This window comes from Hylobates moloch, unplaced genomic scaffold (assembly GCF_009828535.3).
Source record: "Hylobates moloch isolate HMO894 unplaced genomic scaffold, HMol_V3 SCAFFOLD_21, whole genome shotgun sequence".
NCBI lineage: Eukaryota > Metazoa > Chordata > Mammalia > Primates > Hylobatidae > Hylobates > Hylobates moloch.
The window spans coordinates 36,033,126-36,052,681 of NW_026652296.1; the positions used below are offsets into that span (position 1 = coordinate 36,033,126).

Here is a 19,556-nt window from a genome sequence, read left to right on the forward strand (position 1 = left end):
TGCTAACTGCACTGAAATAAAACACTAACTACATTATAATGTTACATCGTTGCAAGTGAAACCCATTTTCACCACTGCCTGTCACTGGCACTGACGCCTGCCGCGGTTCTGCAGCCCTTGTGCGCCCCCTACCCCACCCAGGGAGTTTTGGGCCCATGCTCCCTCTACTGGCCTGCTGGGACACGGCTGCCCCTGGGACCTCCAACCAGCAGAGGACACCCCCTCCTGCTCAGCACATTGGTCCACAAGGCCTGGGGGCTGGACTCTCCTGCTGTGTCTCACTGCCCAGGGCCCCCTGGCATTGCCAGAGGCCATCGCAAACTCCTGGCTGGGGTCTAAGGCTCTGCCCAGTAAGGTCTCATGGGCACAGTGCAGAAGACGTCCTGAAAGCACGGGTTTTGCTCTCCAAACAAGGTGGAATATCCAACCCACAAAGAGGACCCCTCCCAGCCAGCCAACCAGGGCAGTCGGTCCCACCTGTCATGGTGCATCAGCATGTTCACGATGTCCTTGAAGCAGTCTGGCTCCTTGGGAGAAAAAAAGCCACTGCTGATCTGGTCCACAGCCTGCTTCAGCTCGGGCAGGTGGTCGTAGTACTCCCTGGCATTGTACCTGTGAGGCGATGGGCCAGGAGTCAGCAGCCAGCGCCCCAGGTGGGCCACCTTGGGGGACAAGCCATGTTGGTGCCTGGCACAACCCCTGCCCCAGGATGGCCCTGGGAGCTCAAGGCCTGCATGGTCCAGGGCAGCAGCCAGTGGCTATGGGTGGCTGCAATTCCCTTGAGCAGGGACCCGCAGAGATGTGAAGTCAGTCTAAAGCCAATCCCACCTGCTCCTTTGAGTGTTAAAGAAATGTCATCACTAGCAGATCTGCTAGGACATAGTGGCTCATGCCACATCCCTAGTGGAGAGGGCCACTCAGAACTTGGCTCACTGTGAAATCCTGGGCAGAGCTTTTGAAAAACAGATGGCCGGAGGGGCAGGAAGTGAAGTGGAGCACCTTGGCTGGGACCTCGAAGATGGAAAAGGAAAAACACAAGCAAGACCAGACAGGACAAGGCAGAGCTAAGTGGGAGAGGGAGGGACAGGCAGACATGGGCATCCCAGGACGGGGCCCGGGCGGAAGAAGCTGTGTGAGGGCACAGAAAGGGTGCACAGGCCTGTGTGCTCGGGCCGGCAAGGCACAGCTCTGACTTTAGATGGCATGTGTGGTTTCACCTGACCCTACCTAAGGCTTCACGAGCTGCCCAGCGCTTCAAGGCAATCAGGCAACACTGCCTTTTCTTTGTAATTATCGCTTGGAATCAGGCCAGTGCCGGATTCCTCATGAACGTCCAGGTCATGAAGAACAAGGAAAAACTGAGAAGCTGTCACAGACAAAATGACACTGGGGAGACCTGACAGGTCTCTACTAAAAAAAAAAAAAAAATACAAAAAAAATTAGCGGAGCACAGTGGAGTGCCCTGATGGGATCCTGGGATGGGAAAGACAGTAACAGAACCCTGGTGGAGTCGGAATGGAGTGTGGGCTGCAGGAGGGCCAGTGCTCCGAGCTCAGTGCAGCCAACGAAGGGGCGCGGGCAGAAGGTGGACGAAGCTCTGGGTGCTGTCTTCAGGATTCCCTCCTCCTCTCCGCCACCCCCCACCCCTCCCCCATCCCCCCCGCCACCCCCCAACTCCCCCATCCCCACCACCACCCCCAACCGCCCCCCTACCCTGGCCCACACATTTAAAATGTTTCCAAATACTATTTTTAAACTATTTGTAACAGTTACAACTTAGACCAGAACCTCAACAGCAGGCAAGCCCCAAATCAGCAGAGTGCTCCCAGCAGAGTGCCCCTGGCAGTGGGGCCCCGCCCAGCCCCAGCCCATTTCTGTGGGGCTGCGTCCAGCCTGTGCCCCAGGGGGTGTCCCTCTAGGAGACGCTCCCCAGGGGAAAAGGCCTTTCCTGGGGAGGAGCCCCTGGTCTGGACTCCACAGATTCAGCCTCGGAGCCAAGACAGGAGCAGCCCAGCGCCCCCACGTGGGCCTCACCCGCAGCCCGGACCCCGTCCATTCCATGCACCTGGAAAGAATGGTCACCCCTGCAGGCAGGCACACAGCCCTGGGCGGGCACTGACCCTGGCACACAGTGGCCTGGCCCCAAGAGCCCGGTCCAGCCAATGCCCCCAGCCCAGTGCCCTTCATTCTCCATCCTCACGCTGCCAGGTGCCCAGGGGCACAGGCTCGTACCCTTTCCGGTCCAAGGCCTCGACATCCTCCACCCGCAGGCCGAAGATGAAGAGGTTCTCGGCCCCGGCCTCCTCGGCCATCTCCACGTTGGCGCCGTCCATGGTGCCGATGGTGAGGGCCCCATTGAGCATGAACTTCATGTTGCCTGTGCCCGAGGCCTCAGTGCCTGCAGTGGAGATCTGCTGCGACAGATCAGCGGCTGGGATCACTGCGGAGGGGAGCACAGGAACAGGACCCCAATGTCCTCAGCCGCAAGGCTCACTGCAGGAGGAGCCAGCCCATCCACCCAGGGCTGGGTCACGGAGGGACCAATGCTGTGGCCCTGCTCCGGCCCCCGTCCTGCTCCCACTCCTGCTCCCACAGGGGCCCAGGCTGGACACGGCCACCTGCCTCTGCAGGGCTCCCCTTTGTGACTGGGGCAGCCTTGAGGCAGAGGGTCCAAGATGGAGGCTCCTGAGGAGCCCCCCAGGCGGCAAAGGATCTCTGCACCAAAACCTTCCCAAAACCAGGCCTAGCCAAGGAGCCAGTCCTGGCTCGCTGACAATGTCGGTCCCTGGATCCCCGCGACCTTGATCAGCCCCAGCGGCTCCCTGGATCCTTTCAGGAGGAATGTAGACTCGCAAAGAGCCAGAAGGCTGGAGAGGCTGAGGGGTGGCGACCTCGTGGGCACCAGCAGCTGCCAGATGCCACAGCCCTGCGCTTTCTCTGTGCCTGTCCCTTGGGACTGGTCACCACTCCCAGACACGCTGTGACTGCACACAGTGACTATACAACCTGCTCTCCACCCTCACCTCGGGCTGCAGCCCAGTCAGCGACAGCAACACTGCCGAGGAGAACGGGGCCCTGACGCCAGCACCGAGGCTCCAGACCAGGTGCCCAAAGGCCTGCTCTAAAGATGAGCAGGAGTCAGCTGGCCCCAAAAGACACATGAGGAGGGGAGCCTCAGGCAGCACGGAGGAGAGGAGATGCTTCGGTCAGAGGAGCAGGGAAGGACGAGCCACACCACTGAAGTTCCTGGCCAAGCCAGAGGCAAGCCGGCCCGTGAGTGCCTCAAGGGACCTCGCCTGCCAGGCACCACTAAAGAGGGGGAGCGACATGGACACCAAGGCAGCAGCCAGGCCACAGGGACGGTGCCCAGGGACTTCCCCCTCCCCGCACCACTGAGCTTGCAAGGACAACAGCGGATCAGCCCTCTCACCTGCGGCAGCCTGGGAAGCCCAGGCGGCCTGAACTAGGGGGGGCCCTTGGCCCTCGGCGGCAGGAGGGGAGCACAAGAATGCCAGGCTCAGATCTCCCACCATCTGGTGGGCAAATCACTTTCCTGCCCAGTAGGGCCCACAGGGGTGGGAAGCGATGGGCTCCAGGGCACATGGCAGCACATCCCAGGACCGGCCCAGGCTGCCCTCAGGAAGCACAGACGAGGCAGGTGCTGCCACCTGAGAACAGTGGTGGGCCCAAGAGCAGGCAGGCAGTGAGGAGCAAGGACGTGGGCGGAGGAGGGGCAGCGGGGTTGAGGGAAGCTGGGGGCCCACAACCCCACTGGCCTGGTGCACGTCCCGCCAGCAGAGGGCACGGCTGAGGGGCAGGAGGAGAGGGCAGGGGAGGGAGGGTACAGAGGGCAGGCCAGGCAGGCGCGGCAGTAAGGGTGCTCTGCTGGGGGATGACACTGCCTGTGACATGCAAGGCGCCCCGGGACACACTGTGAGTCCTCTGCACTGCACAGGGAGCACTCCCCAAAGCCGTTCCCTGCTCGCCTGCAGCCCAGCTGGCTAGGCCTGGGTGTCCAGGCAGAGCTGAACTGGCTGAGGATGAAAGGCCCGGGACCAGTACAGCACCCATTCCCGGGCAGGAGTGAGTTTTCTGTCCAACACAGGCTTCCAGGGTTACCTTTCTCAGCCAAGGACACGCGGTAGTTCTCCAGGAAGATCACTTTCAACCTGTCACCCACAACTGGGTCATCATTGATGACGTCGCCGATGGACGTGACCAACTTGATGATCAGCTTGGCCATGTGGTAACCGGGCGCTGCCTGGAAGGGGAGAGTGAAGGTTTTTAGCATGAAAACGCCTTGTTCAGGCCCTGGGAGGTGCTCCTGGTTCCTGGAGGCTGTAGGAGGGTGAGGCCAGAGCCACAAGAGCCTGCTGTTGGGACGGTCAGTAGAGGAGCTAGGGAGGCCCCGCGGCCCCAAGGCCTCAGCTTCTGCTGAGCGCTCATGATGGTGGCCACCTCGCCACATCCAGAAACGTGCCCGCCTCAAGTCTGGTTTTCTGGTTGTTGTTAGGTTTTCAGAATTACAAGGTAAAAGAGACCAGGATTTCTAGAGTGGCCGACTGACAGGAAACAGAGAACTGTCCCTAGGGACATACTGGGACACAGTGGAGGGACACATTCGCAAAGAGCCAGGCTACGGCGGACAGACAACCCGATGTCTGTGACAGACAGACCGTGGGGAAAACCTACAGAGAACCGAGACACCACGGCCAGTCCAAGGTGAGGACTCACTGGGCCCTCACTCAGACCAACTTTTAGAAATGTCTGTCACTTTACAAAGACAACTAGGCCAGGGACCCATGAAGTACCCGAGTGAACATTTCATGACACGGAGGACTCCTGTCCAGTGCTTTAGGTGTGACGGATGGTGGTACTGTGTGGTGATGTTTCGGTCTACTCCCACTGTGGTTCTGGTGGAAAACCATTTTATGAAGAGGAATGCTGACGTATGTAAGACTGAAGAGCTAGCGTGTCTGCAGTTTACTGTGAAATGCTTCAGCTAGTCTGGGGGATAGGTTTATGGTTTTGCTACAGATTTTCCTGCTTTTCTCTAGGTTCAAATGTTTCCTTCTTTTTTTTTCTTTTTTTTTTTTTGCTGAGACAGGGTCTGGCTCTGCTGCCCAGGCTGGAGTGCAATAGTGCAATCACAACTCACTGTAGCCTCAATCACCCAGGACAATCGATCCTCCTACTCAGCCGCCCAAGTAACTGGGACTTCAGACATGCACCACCACGCCCAGCTAATTTTTGCATTTTTTTGTAGAGATGGGGTTTTTCACCACATTGCCCAGGCTGGTCTCGAACTCCTGGGCTCATGCGATCCACCCGCCTTGGCTCCCAAAGTGCTGGGATTACAGACGTGAGACACCGTGCCTGGCCTAAAATTTTCATAATAACATTTAAAACTTTTTCAAACTCCATATCTCTATGGACTTTACATACTGAAATACTGACAAATAAAATGACACAATTCCAAAATTTGCTTCAAAAACAGCAGGTGACAGGAGTGGACAGAGACTAAATGGGGTGTGCCAGGAGGTGGCGGAGCCCAGAGGAGTGCCCACCCCTCTGACCAGCTTCCCACTCACTGAAGGCAGCAAGAGGGCAGCCTTCAGGCTGCACACAGGCACCAGCACCCCCAAGCCCCAGCCTTGCCATGGAGGGCTGGGGTGCCTCACACAGTCCAGACTCACTTAGGGCCACTGCTCCAGCAGGACCCTCCTAAGGACGCTGCACCCCACAGCAGCCCCACAGTTCTGGATAAAGACCAAGCTACTAGGGAAACATGGCAGGAGGTGGGGACACTGGCTGCAGAGGGCTGATGAGTGTGATGATGTGACCTGGGACTCGATGACAGCACATCTAGGACTCTGAAAGTATGTGTCATAGTAAATAAAGTGAACTGAAACCAGGCAATGCTCAGGGCATGTGCAGGTGATGAAGCAGCCACAGCACCCTGTGCCCACTGAGCACGAAGAGAAAGGACACTGCCCCCTCTGAGGTGGGCACCAGCAAGCCCACTGGGGACTGGCCCTCTAGGCTGGGCACCCCTCCAGTGAGCTGGGCAGGTAGGAGGCTTCCATCCCATTCTGACTCTCTACAGGGTCCCCACCCCCACAGGCACACCAGAGGGGCCGGTGACTGCTGGGCACCTGGTTCCCGAGTATGGATGTGGTGGCACCACGACAAGCGTGCAGGCTGCCCACCCACCATCCCCGGACCAAACACCACAGAGAGGACTGCAGAGGAAGTCACTCACCTTGCCCCCAATCACAACAGTCCTGGGCACAAAGGCCTTGGCCGGGTCTCTCTTGATTCCTGCAGGACACACAGAAGAGACTCACACAAGGCACCGGGAGCCGGACGAGCACCTGCCAGGGCCCAGCAGCATCAGAGGCCGACCCTGAGGCAGGACAGGCACGCTCCGCCACGTGCTTCAAGCCCCAGAGACATGGGCGGCAGTGGCGCAGGGCCACTGGCCATCCACCAGGAACCTGCCACTTACAAGGGAACGAGGCCACCCTGAGGTCTGCACTTAGGTTCCCAGCTGGTGAGGAAGGCCAGCCAGGACCACGGACGAACCCGGCAGCTGACCCGAGCAAAGATGCTGTTCTCAGGGGCTCAGAGGAAAAGCTGCATCTCAGTTTTCAGAAAAGCCCAACACAGGAGCCTCCTTGGGTCTGGTCACCAGTGTTCAAGGCCCCTGTACATGAAGGGCACACTTGTGGGTTTTGTTTGGTTTTGTTTCTTGAGACAGTGGCTCACTCTGTCACCCAGGCTGGAGTGTGGTGGTGTGAGCATAGCTCACGGCAGCCTCTACCTTCCAGGCTCAAGCAGTCCTCCCACCTCAGCCTCCTGAGTAGCTGGGATCCTAGGCACGTGCCACCGTACTCAGCTAATTTTTTAATTTTTCGTAGAGATGAGGGTTTCTCTATATTGCCCAGGCTGGTTTCAAACTCCCACGCTCAAGCAATCCTCCCGCCTTGGCCTCCCAAAGTGCAGGGATTATAGGCGTGAGCTACCGCGCCTTGCGCTCTACCACTCTTGTGTTTTTTTTGTTGTTGTTTGTTTTCTTTTTAAGAGTTAAGGTTTAGGTCTGCCACCCAGGCTGGAGTACTGTGGTGTCATCAGGGTTCACAGCAGCCACAGACTCCTGGGCTCAAGTGATCTTCCCCTCCTTAGCCTCCCAAGTAGATGGGACTACAGGCACCAACAGGTTACCACATGCAGCTAATTTTTTCACTTTTAGTACAGGTGGGGTCTCGCTTTTTTGCCCAGACTGGTCTCAAACTCCTGGCATCAAACAGTCGTCAGGCCTCAGCCTCCCAAATCATTGGGATTACAGGGGTGAGCCACCACACTGGCCTTAAAGTGTGTTTTAAACACATTGTTTGGGCCGGGCGCGGTGGCTCACGCTTGTAATCCCAGCACTTTGGGAGGCCGAGGCGGGCGGATCACGAGGTCAGGAGATCGAGACCACGGTGAAACCCCGTCTCTACTAAAAATACAAAAAATTAGCCGGGCGTGGTGGCGGGCGCCTGTAGTCCCAGCTACTCGGAGAGGCTGAGGCAGGAGAATGGCGTGAACCCGGGAGGCGGAGCTTGCAGTGAGCCGAGATTGCACCACTGCACTCCAGCCTGGGTGAGAGAGCGAGACTCCATCTCAAAAAATAAAAAATAAAAAAAATAAACACATTGTTTGGATGACACAAAGAAAAAGTGGCAACCTCAGCCTTGTGGCTGTGGTGCCATCAGCCTGCAGGGGCACTGGGTGAGACCTTGTGTCTCCCCTCTGCCTTGCTGGGACAGCGGGTGAGGGCCCCCGAAATTCTTCACGGAAGTGGATGGAGGGTCAAGCCATGACGGCCGGCTCACTGCCAGCCCAGCAAACAGGCTGTCCTCGCCAGGTCATGGGTTTGCAGATTTCACGGGAGGTTCCTACAAAAAGGGGATGAGCGGCCACCCTGGACAGGCGTTCACCAGCAAGCCAGGCCTGGGTGGGGCAGCAGGGAGTCCAGCTGATGTATACCACCCGGCCCCAGGCTCCAGGAGGAATGCAGCTGCCCCTTAGTGCTAGATCTTGTCACTTCTGGAAATCAGCAGAGAACAGGAAAAACGAAACACACAAGTGACGATTTCACCACAATTAAGAAAGAAGGAAACCATGCAAACCCCAGGTGACAGTGGGCAGGGGACAGGGTCCTGGGAGTCCTAACCTCTGGGGAGGGGCACTCTGGGCAGAGCTCCGGTCCTGGGGGCCACCAAGGAGTCCCCGGGGAACAGCAGGTTCAGGCGAGCGCCTCTCCCACAAGGGCACCCTCACAAGGCAGGTCCTGGCATCCAGGGGAGCCTCCCGCCCAGGTGAGACCTGGAGAGACAGCAGACACGCAGCCACAGGGAGGTGCCACAGGCTGGGGAAGCACAGCCTTGGCCCAGCAGAGGAGCTGCCTTGGAGGGCTGAGAAGCCTATTCCGAATAGCCCCAGGTGATCCAGCTCACCCCAACGTAGCAATGGAAGTCAGCACCCAGCCCCGCCACAGGCCACAGGAGGGGAGTGAACCCTTCGCGAATCACATACCCTTGGTGACCACCAACTTGGAAAGACATGGAGCCAAACACAAGTCCTCAGGGAATGGGGCAGAGAGCAGAGGAGAGGGGCAGAGGGCATGGGAGGAAAGTGCAGCCAGGAGATACTCCAGAGAGCAGTGCCACTCCATAGGACAAGGACAAACCAAGTCCTGAGAGAAGTAGGCACCAAGGAGGCAGGCCAGAAAAAGCCACCTCATGCCACACTGCAGCCCAGAAGCAGAAAATCAAACAGAACCAAACACACGTTTCAAACAGACAACTTTCCTGAAGTCTAGCAACACGTTCAACAAGCACCCGGAGTATTGGCGAAAAAGCCCCGTAACGGCCAACACCAAGACACAGTAATGACAGTGAGTCACTCATGAGATCGAGAACTCAGACCACGCCAGTCTTCTGCACACACATCCACCCTCCAGACAGTGCCCGGTAGGGCCCTAAAAAGCACTGGGGGAAGGAAGTGGAGTCAGGACTGGCATCTTCAGCCAAACCGACCTTCATGGTGAAGGGTCCAGGCCGTTTTGAACAAGCAAGAACTCGGGAAGGTTGTTCCCACGAGCCAGTCATGAACTAGACACAAAGCGGCCGGCAGAGCTGGGCAGCACTTTGCAGGAGGACCGTGAGGAGCCGTGAACATACCCACCTGCAGACTCAAACGGATACAGCTGGGGGCAGAGGACTGATGCTGTGAGCTCTGACAGTGCGGGAGGGAGACAAGGTCCACACGTACATGCACACACATAAGCACATGTGTTTACACGCATGCACACACATACATTTATGCGTGCACACACAGACATGGGGCAAAGGGGAAGACCAGTGGGAGCGAGCACCAGCCTGTTGGCTGCCTCCTGTGAACGGCTGGAAATCACAGCGCGTCGTTCAAAACGAACGAACCAACCAAGCAGAAGCGGAGCGTCTGGAAAGCCTGAAGGCCCACAATAGAAGACGATGCAACAACTGACTGGGGGCGGCACGGGAGGAAGGGAGGGGGTGACCCGCGACTCTCACTGCCGCTCATAAATGGGGCCAAGCGTTGTGCAAGCGGAGGATTCCGCGTCACCACCAGGGAAACGCAGAGCGTCACAACCGCAGGAGGAAAACGGGGCAAAGAAAGATGATGCAAAGTTCCCAAGCACCACCTCCGAGACGGGAAGCCACAGCCCTGGGAAGCACCTCCCGTGGTGCCCACACGGCAGAGGGGTCCTCAGCGGTGGTGGCCTCTAGCCTCTGTCCTACCACATGTGTCTCAAACACACCCAGATCCTCCACCCCATCGAGGCTTACTCATTGGGAATAGGAGATCTATTCCCGGGAGGAGCTTTGTATCGGAAAGGAGGATGTGTGGTTCCTTTGGTTTTTAAAATACCTACTTTATTAAATTACAAAATTTTAGAAGCCTAGTTTTTCCTTAAGGTTTTATTATCTATTAAACCTAACAAATATACACACTGACCTTTGGGGGTCTCTGATTCATATTTGTTCTCATAATTAAATGTCCTTAGACATATAAGATACATGTGTAAATTTAACACATACTATCTTAATTTTTATAAGTATACTTTAAATGCCTCTAATAAGCATAATCTTTCTAAATAAGATTAGTCTCACAGAGATAATAAGTAAATTTAAAATAAAAACTGAAGGCCCGGTACGGTGGCTCATGCCTATAACCCCAGCCCTTTGGGAGGCAGAAGTGGGTAGATCACTTGAGGCCAGGAGTTCGAGACCAGCCTTGGCAACATGGTGAAACCCTGTCTCTACAAAAACTACAAGGGCATAGTGGCGTGCGCCTGTAGTCCCAGATACTTGGGGGACTGAGGTGCGAGGATTTCCTGGGCCCTTGGAGGCCGAGGCTGCAGTGAGCCATGATGGCGCCACTGCACTCCAGCCTCAGCCTTTCGGGTGTTTAACTGTTCACCTGCTCACGTGAGGCCTGGCATGGAGCACACAGAAAAACATGGCTTTTGCTTAAAATAAACGTGCCACATCACACATGCACACACGTACACACGCACAGCCCCCACCGTGACAGAGGCCCAGGGTCTGTGCACAGCTGGCGAGCAAGGGCAAGCCTTGGGCCCCGCAGCACGGTCGTGCAGGTGATGCCGGCACTCACGGTTGTACAGGGTGACGACGTGCAGGCAGTTGAGCAGCTGCCGCTTGTACTCATGGATCCTCTTCACATGCACGTCGAACATGGAGGAGGGGTTGATCTTCACCTTGTACTCCTTCTCCAGGAAGGCCGAGAACTTGAGCTTGTTCTCCTGGGAGGGTGAAGGGGAAAGATGGCTGGAGACTTCACCAGGACTCCACCCACTGACCCTGCGGCTTCCTGCTTCGAGTGCCCTGTGAGGAGTGCTGCAGGGAGGCGGCGGGGGTATACAGGCTGGAGCTGAGGGGCAGAGATTGCACCAGGGGTCTTCTCATGGGAAAAAGGGAGAGGGTGATGCTGAAGGTGGGTCCACACCAGGAATAGGGGATAAGTGAGGAGCCGGCCCAGGAGCATGCCTGGAGCCAAGCAAAAGACACTGCAGACCCAGGCGTGCAGGCGGGGGAGCAGCGCGGGAGCGGGACGGCTGAAAGGACTACAAGGAGAACTAGTTCTGGCCTCTAGGAGGAGGCCAAGCTCGACAGGCTGTGTAGATGGGCCTCCAGCCCACTGAGGTCTGAAGGCTGCCGTGACTGGCCCTGGTCTAGCCGATGGGCTGCTGCCGGTGCAGACAGCTCGTGCACCTGCACAGCTCTCCAGGGGCAAAGAGGGCACCACGCTGGAATCGGCTTCTAGAGGCTTCCATACAGAACTGACCCATGGCGGAGGGTCGAGGCACGGGCAGGGCTGGCCTGGGGTCTGCACTCACCTATCTGCCACATGACCTGTCCTCCTCGGGGCCCTCATCTGAAAGGCTGAGTGGGGTGGAGAGACCTCAGGCGACCCTAACAGCCTCACCCTCAGTCCTGTTCCGAGTCCCCACTAAAGCCCCAGTGGGTACCCCAGGACCTGTGTTGGGCCTACAGGAGGGCTGGGGCCAGGGCCTACCTGCCTGGTTGTGAGAGGGCTGGGGTCGGGGCTGGGGCCAGGGCCATGCCTACCTGTTTGACCTTGGCCACGTCCCTGATGAACACCTCGTCATTGACCAGCGGCAGCAGCTTCTTCAGCTGGCTCAGGTCAGTCAGGAACTCCTCCCCAATTTTCTGGAGAACGTAAAGGTTCCGCTCACTGTGGGCCTCAGCCTCCTGAGGCTGGGCCCCCTAGCCACCTGCCCTCCTCCCGTTGTCGCCCACGCCCCTGCTTTCCCCTGGGATCTGCTTGTCCGGGCCCCTCTGGGCATCCCACCTCTCAGGCCACAGGGTCACCACAGCAGCCCCTCCTACCTCTTCTGAGAGGGCTCTGCGAGGTGGCCCAGCCCTACCAGTTCAAATGTCCACAAGAAACACACGAGCCTCCCTCAGCCACCGATCCCAGGGTTCTCTGACGTTGAACATCCCATCACTACCCAAAACCCAAAGCCATCCTCCCACTGCCCTGCACCAGCACCTTCCCTGCCTGCAGCAGGTGGCCCCCCTCAAAGCCAGCACCTCACCCAGGTGCTGCCCGCAAACACTCGGCCACCTCTCCTCACTGTGCCCAGGCCCATCTCAGACTGCACAGGAGCCACGCTGCTTTCCAGGTGCCAGGGGCCCGTCCCCTGGCACAGGGCATTGGACCAGTTTGCCCCAGAGCACTGCTCCCTCTCTCTTCATTCCCTCTTCAGACCTCAGCTTTCCTGGGAAGCCTTGCCTGACCATAGCCCCAGGTGGGTGGCCCACCCCCCCAGCGGCTGCTCCTTGCCTGCAGCACAGGGCCTGACACCTCAGCACTCATTTCCTTGGGGAGCTCGCATAGGAGCTGACATACAAACAGGAAATAGGCGCCCAGCCTGGCTGGCAGTCAGCTGCCTCTTGCCTCTTTTGCATTGGCTCTGTGGCTACACTCAGCCACACCCCAGCCCTCCCTAAAGCTCAGCTTCTGAACTCGCACACAGGACCCACCAGGCCCCACTGGGTGACTGCCCAGCTCGGCGCCCATGTCCAGAAGCCTGCAGGTCAACACCTGAGGGACAGACTCCTGCCTACTCAGCAAGCGCTCAGCAGGGGCTGATGACACGGCCCGCGGTTCTCAGCCCGGGCATCTCCACAAGCATGGGCGGGGCCTGGGGCTCACCTCCACGATGGTATCGGCCAGCCCCGGGTTGCACAGCAGCAGCCACCGACGGGGGGTGATGCCGTTGGTCTTATTCTGGAACTTCTCTGGCTCCAGTTCATAAAAATCCTTAAAGCTGCAAACACAGAGAACAGAGAACTGTCACAAATGCTGTGCCTTGAACCAGGTGAGCAAGAGACCTTCAGGCCCTTTTAAGGAGGTCCCAAGAGCCCTCAAGCTCAGTGTTTCTGTTCTGTTTTCTGAGGAGAACACGGTGACTGAGGCCGCTGCAGGCTCTGGGAGCCGTACAAAGGCAGCGCCTGCACCCTGGTGCATCTGTGGCTGGCTGCGCGGTTTGCCCAACCACAACATTGCAGGCATCAAGCCTGGCCATTCTCCAGACTGGTCTGTGCAGAAACAGGTGTCCAAGTCCCGACAGCCGAGACCGCAGGACTTCAGGGCTTGAGAAGCTGCACTCGGTCTCCTCATCACTACTGGGGAGGGGCCTGACACAGAAGCTTGCTGTGGGCACCACGCACACAGCCTGCAGCCCAGCCCTGGGCACAGAAGCCTCCGCTCCCGCCGGCTGCTGCCTGCTCAGCACTCACAGTAGGTGCTCAGCACATGCTACGTGAAAGAGTCAGAGTAATTCCTAGATCACGCCCCACCTAAGAGGGGCAAGAACAAGATCTGACCTAAGAATCCCACCTTCAAGCCCTGTCCAAGCCCTGCCAGCGGCAGGTGGACCAGTGGTGCAGAGCCTCCGACAGGACCCCCAGGAAGGCAGGGGTTCAGGAGAGCAACAGGAGACAAAGCCGTCTCCCCGTTGCCCAGAGAGCCCGATCCCTCCAGAGGCCCCCGTGTGCTGGTCGGTGAACACACAACAAGGCGTGACCCTGACAGGGTGTTCTGGGCAGCTCTGTCATTCCCATGGAGGCAGGGACCTAGTGGCACGGGGTGTATGCTGTACAGCTGGGTGCATGTGTTTGGTGGATGGTCCTAGACGCAGGCCTGGGTGTCAGACAGAGCTGGCCCTGCTCGGGCAAGCGCCCCACTCACACCGACTGTTTCACGATCTCCGAGTGGATCCTCGCCACACCGTTGACAGCATGGGACCCAATCACACACAGGTGGGCCATGTTGATCCGCTTGCAGTCCCCCTCCTCGATCACAGACATCCTGCGCAGGCGGTCCACATCCCCGGGAAACAGTGCGGCCACGTGCTGGTGCCAAAACACAGAGGCAGGTGGGTGGGCACAGGAGGCCGCACGGAGACCCAGCACTCCCCATGACCAGGGGACACTCCATGACCACCCATGGGAAGCTCTGCTGCCTCCAGGGAAGTCCCGGGGCTGTGACAGCCAGACCTCCCTCAAGTGCTCCCAGCCCTAGCAGGCACCTCCGAGGCATCTCACAAGGGCCCGGGCCCAGCTCGAGGAGAAGGCTCTTGCTCACCCCACTCCCCAGCCCAGGTAAGGGCCCAGGCCGAGGAGAAGGCTCTCGCTCACCCCACTCCCCAGCTCAGGAAAGGGCCCAGCCCGGCCCAGGGACCCACAGGGCTGCTGAGGAAGATGGGTCTGAGGGAGAGGACATGCAATTTAATTTACAAAGAGGAACCTGAGACAGCTGTGGGCCAGGCGTGGGGATCAGCCAACAGCTCTGCCAAGGGACAGCCCCCAGCCCCAAGCATCCTCTGCTGAACGGAGGGTGCCTCGTTCAAGGAGTAAAGCACCTCCCCTTCCAGGCCAGGTGGGGGGCTGTTGGCATGGGTGTAGCCGCCACCCCACATGGCCAGCTGGGCCCACACTCACGTCCAGGTGCCGCTGGTTGATGGCATAGATGATCTCCAGGTGCCGCGGCAGCAGCTTCTCAAACATGGACACGGGCCAGCGCTCCAAGGCCTCAGGCAGCACAGTGTGGTTGGTGTACGCACAGGTCTTCTTCGTGATTTCCCAGGCCTAGGCCATTCGAGAATGTTCCCGTGTGTTTGTTTAGAAACAAGCAGCTCTCTGGCCAGTTGCCTAGGCAGGGTGAGCGTCCAGGATCCCAGGCAGATGCTGGGTACCCCAGGAAGGGCCACCGTCCCCTCTGCTCTCCAAGGTGGATCTGGAGCCCTCTGAAAGCCTGACATGCAGCCCAGAGCCCTCCCTCTGCTGACACAACCCATTGAAGTGTGACACTATGGTCCAGTGCGTGACACACACACAAATAAGACACACTCGCCTGCTACCTGGGGTCACCTTCACACTCTGCCGTCACTGGTAAACGGACAGACCGCTGAGTGGTTTTCTATTTATTTCCACTAAAGTGGCCAGACATGGTGGGGAGGACACTGGTTACTACACAGACCTGCCCCATGCTGGCCAGAACTGGGGTACCCACAACAGGTACAGCCTCACCTGGAGTGCACACACCCCAAGACCAGAGAGGGGCTTGGGTTTCTACAAAACGGAGTTTAAAAAAATCGTTTTATGGTTTGTTTTGTTTTTATTTTTCTGGGCATGTGCTGCCACACCTGGCTATTTTTTGTTTAGAGGTAGGGTCTTGCTGTATTGCCCAGGCTGGTCTCTAACTTCCGGCCTCAAGCGACCCTCCTGCCTCGGCTTCCCGAAGCACTAGGATTACAGGTGTGAGTCACCACATTGGCCTGTTTTATGGTTCCACATGTTGATTTGGTAACGGTTAGATTAAGCAAATCCTACCACACAAACATATTTAAGTCTAAAATACGCTGAGTTGCGAGGGCAGGTGCATGAATAGAGCACAGAGCTCTAAACACTTAACGCTTTGGGGAGCTGTCACCAAATTTCAAGATGAGAATGCACCAACAGGAAACCCTGGGAAGTGTCAGAGCCCTATCCTTATCCTCTCCCCCTCGCCCTGACCCCACACTCTGGCCCCTGCACCCTGGCCCACAGAACCTCCGTCTCCTGGAACCAGACCCCTCCCACAGATCATGTCTCTCCCAGGCATGATGACCACACAGATCTCCCAAGGCCAGGGGAGAGGCCCCCCAGCACAGTTCCTTGTAGCCCTGGTCTGCACAGGCTCCAGGCTCTGGGGAGGTGCCGCCCTTTTCCTCCACGCTCACCTTGTCCCAGTCCACCTTCTCCACGTCCACCAGGATCCGCATGAGCTCCGGGATGGAGAGGGCGGGGTGAGTGTCGTTCAGCTGGATGGCCACCTGCAGGCCGCACAAGGGGTGTCATTCAGTCATTTCATCCTGCGTGGGCACCCACGGTTGTTGGCATATGAAGCTCCCCAAGTGAAGGAGCCAGCCCAGCCCACCCCACCCCCGAGAAGCCTGGAGAACAGGGAGGGGGTCTGCGGAGGGAGCAGGGAGGACAGTCGGGCTCGCACTATGGCAGGTGTGCGCTGTGCCCAAAGCGCCTGCTGGTGAGTGCAGTGTGCTCTGCTGCGGGTGTGTGCTGCAGCCGGAGGCGAGGAGCTGTGGCCACCGGGGCTGGGGGTTCTCTCATTGGAGCTATGAGGGCTTCGTTTGAAATAACTGCACTTAGCCCTGCCAAGCACATCTGACTTTGCACAGGAGCCTTTCACCATGTCCCTTGCTGATTTGACTCCTAACAAGGCCGGTGGCCCTTGTTCTGGGAGGGAGGGCCCAGGTGGGATCCTGGCCCAGGATGACGAGACCCCAAGACAAGGGGCATGTGCTATTCCACTCTAGCCCCTTTTGGGACACGAGAAAGCAACCTCAAGAGCCTGAAGGTGCCCAGCCCCTGGCACTGAGATCCCTCCCAGGGCCACCATGCACCTTGTCTGGGAACGTCTCGAAACAGGTTCTCACAGGGTCCCGGCAGCCGAACTTGGATGACTTGAAGCGGCGGATGATGTCCTGGAGCGTGGCGGCCACCACAAAGTACTCCTGCTTCAGCCGCAGCTCCTTCCCCTCAAAGAACTGCACACAGCAGAGCAAGCTGGAGGGTGCAGGCTAGGGGCACATGCCCCATGACCCAGTCCCAGGGCCATTCTCCTCCCATAGGAAGCCCAGGTCAGCGACCTGGCTCAAGGGTGCAGGTAGAAGGCCGAGAGGAGCCCAGCCCAGCCGCCTGACACTGGGGCCTGCCTGTGGGCCCTCAGGTCACTGAGGAAGGTCACCCTGCCTATGGGACACCCCCCCGGGACACAGTGTCCATCGGTCAGGAGAAGTACAGTGCCAGCGCTGCTCAGGAGCTGCACTGTCCAAGCACAGGCCTTCTGGAACATTCTGTACCTGGGGCTTAGGGTCTGCCAATAGTCTCATGGGGACAGGGGAGTGCACTCTTTGATGAGCCTTCCGGCACCCAGGCCTTTGCTCCTGTGTGCACGGGTTACTTTCATAAAATAAAAAAGGTAACTTTTAAACATGCTCTGCCCACTAGGGCATCTTCTAAGGACTTGTCAGGCAACAACAACAAAAAGAAAGCCACCGGGCACTAAATGCAGGTGGCAGTGGGGAACATGGCTGTGACACCATCACCTAGCATGGGAAGGGCACGTGCCAAGGACCTTTCAAATGTCCCCAGGCATCAATGCCAAGTAGGCGCTACGGTGCCCCGGACAGACAGATCACCTACTTGGGGAAGTGGCACCACGGGCTAGAATAGCACACAGACTGGAGGGCTGACGGGCTCCAGCCGGACCCAAGGAGCGGCTGTGTGTTTATGAGGGGAGTGGATAAGAGGGGAAGGTGGCAGAGAGTGTCCTCAGAGAGAGGACCACAGCGCTGCCAAGAGGCACACGAAGACCCGCTTGGGCTTTATGGAGGACAGTGCACCCCTCTCCTCCCCAAGGGCATCGTGTGTGCACCTAATGCGGGAGGGCCACCAGGTGGCTGCTTGCCAAGGCCAACAGCAGGCCCCACTGGGGAGCCCGGCCCAGTAGCCCACCTCACTACGCCAGAAAGCGACGCGGCCTGAGCAAGAGTGCCCAGGCCAGCTACTCACGTTATCGTTTGGATACAGGACCCTGGAGATGTTCTCAGCCAAGTTCCGGTCCAGGACCGCCTCGATGTAGTCTCCCACGTTGACTAAGAAGAAACGGAGCGGGGTCAACACACACATGCCTCCTGGCACCAGCACCGCAACCGCTCAGAGGCCTACTTGCAAAGGCCAAGGAAACTTGCTCAAGCACAGGACTCCCCCAGCCGCTGCATTACTTCACCTCGTCCCCACTCCTGGAGGTAAACGTGATCCCTCCTGCAGCTCCCCTATGTACCGCACACAACTCCACCCCCTCACTCCTCCCCAGGGGCACAGGATCTGCACAAGCTGACCCTGGGTGACCACGGCCCAGGTGTCTCGGTCGCTCTGCCTGTAGGCCCTTACCGGGCAGGCCCCACACACAGGTTAAGCTGCACCAGTCTCACTCTTCACCGGGACGCAGGGACACCCTAGAGGAGGGCCGCCCGGCCTCCAGGACAGTGAGCCACAGGGCGCGGTCAAGACTGTGGGCGAGGGTGTCCCGGGACCAGCCACCCACATGGACACAAGGGCGCCAAGAACCACGGAACGTACAGTCCTGCAGCTTGAAGTCGTTGGGAGCCTTGGCGGACCACAGCCGCATGGTGTTGACGGTGTTGTTCTTGTAGCCGGGCACCGGGGTGTCGTAGGGCATGGCCAGCACCACCTGGCCACAAAACAGGTTGCTCAGGATGGAGTGGCAAGGGCCCCCGCCGGCCCCTGCGCCTCTCCCAGGCCCAGCCTCCTCCTGGGCACCTGGCGCCCTGCTGGCCCCCCACGGTCTCCCCCTTCTGCCCAAACACATCCACCCAGTCCATGCTCGGCACCACAGTCCCCGTCCACGCCCCCCCGCTGTGGTGCCCACATTGTCATCCTAAGAGGACCACCCGCCCCACCACCCTCCCCAGACCAGACCTGTCTTCTCACTTCACCTTCCTCAGGAATGGCTTTGACTGAAGAATCATCCCCATCCCGACTCCCTGAGGTGCTGCAGTACCAACCCCCACCTCTCTCCTTACCCTCTGCCCTCCGAGCCTCCCCTCCTCAGTCAACTCTGCTCTAGCAACTCCAACACACAGATGCTCGCCCTGCAGATCACCTCTCTCAGCTCCACCTGCGGGAAGGTTGCTCCTACAGCTGCCTTGCCTGCTACCCTCGATGTTCCCGGCCCCCAGCACAAGCCCAGCGGTGCTCCCTCTGCCCCAGCCTGGCTCCCTCTCTCCTTGACAAGCCCCTAGGTTCCCTTGCATCCAGAGACATCAGCTCCACTCCCACCAAGAGCAGGGGGAGGCTCACAAAGCTGAGGCTCACCTGCGGTCCCAGATCCCCAGCAGGCACACTCAGGGATGCTTGGGTTCATCCTGGCGCACGCGTGCCTGTGGCATTGCCAGTCAGCTCTGACAGCCACACAGGCGGCGCACCGGGGCCACCAAGACTAAAACCCCAGTATCCCTTTCCCTTCCTCTCTCCTGTCAACCCTTGCCCCTGCCCCACAAGGCGACACCCAAGTGAGCGACAAGTCCCCAGCAAGGCATTCCAGCCCCTTCCATCCTGGCCAGCCCTCAGGGCTAAGCCCATCTTCACAGCCTGCCTGGAATGTCCCGGTTCTCCAGCATCCCCACTCACACTGACACACTCATCCACAAACACATCTACAGCGCCAGTCCCCTGCTCTGCTTTTGCAAGTTAAATACAACTTTTCAGGGCATTTTCAGCCTCCATGGCATGGCCCCAGCCACTCTAAGCCCATGTATTTGATTTAAAACTGTGTCCTACAAAGTCAGGACAACTCCCTCTGCATACCAGTGACCACCCAGCCTCCAGGCT

At 58.5% G+C, this 19,556-nt stretch overlaps 1 protein-coding gene across 1 annotated transcript in view; it reads right to left on the minus strand.

Moving 5' to 3' along the window:
* Nucleotides 1-19,556, minus strand: part of PYGB (glycogen phosphorylase B) — a 60,461-nt gene that overhangs the window by 3,518 nt on the left and 37,387 nt on the right. The window contains exons 6-18 of the mRNA XM_032142781.2: nt 18,285-18,396; nt 17,715-17,797; nt 16,544-16,687; nt 15,863-15,955; nt 14,583-14,729; nt 13,831-13,994; nt 12,793-12,907; nt 11,682-11,783; nt 10,708-10,855; nt 6,263-6,321; nt 4,120-4,261; nt 2,233-2,440; nt 478-612 (exon numbers count right to left, since the gene is read on the minus strand). Coding sequence (XP_031998672.1) covers nt 478-612; nt 2,233-2,440; nt 4,120-4,261; nt 6,263-6,321; nt 10,708-10,855; nt 11,682-11,783; nt 12,793-12,907; nt 13,831-13,994; nt 14,583-14,729; nt 15,863-15,955; nt 16,544-16,687; nt 17,715-17,797; nt 18,285-18,396 — 1,652 coding nt within the window. The remainder of the gene's footprint in view (nt 1-477; nt 613-2,232; nt 2,441-4,119; nt 4,262-6,262; nt 6,322-10,707; nt 10,856-11,681; nt 11,784-12,792; nt 12,908-13,830; nt 13,995-14,582; nt 14,730-15,862; nt 15,956-16,543; nt 16,688-17,714; nt 17,798-18,284; nt 18,397-19,556) is intronic.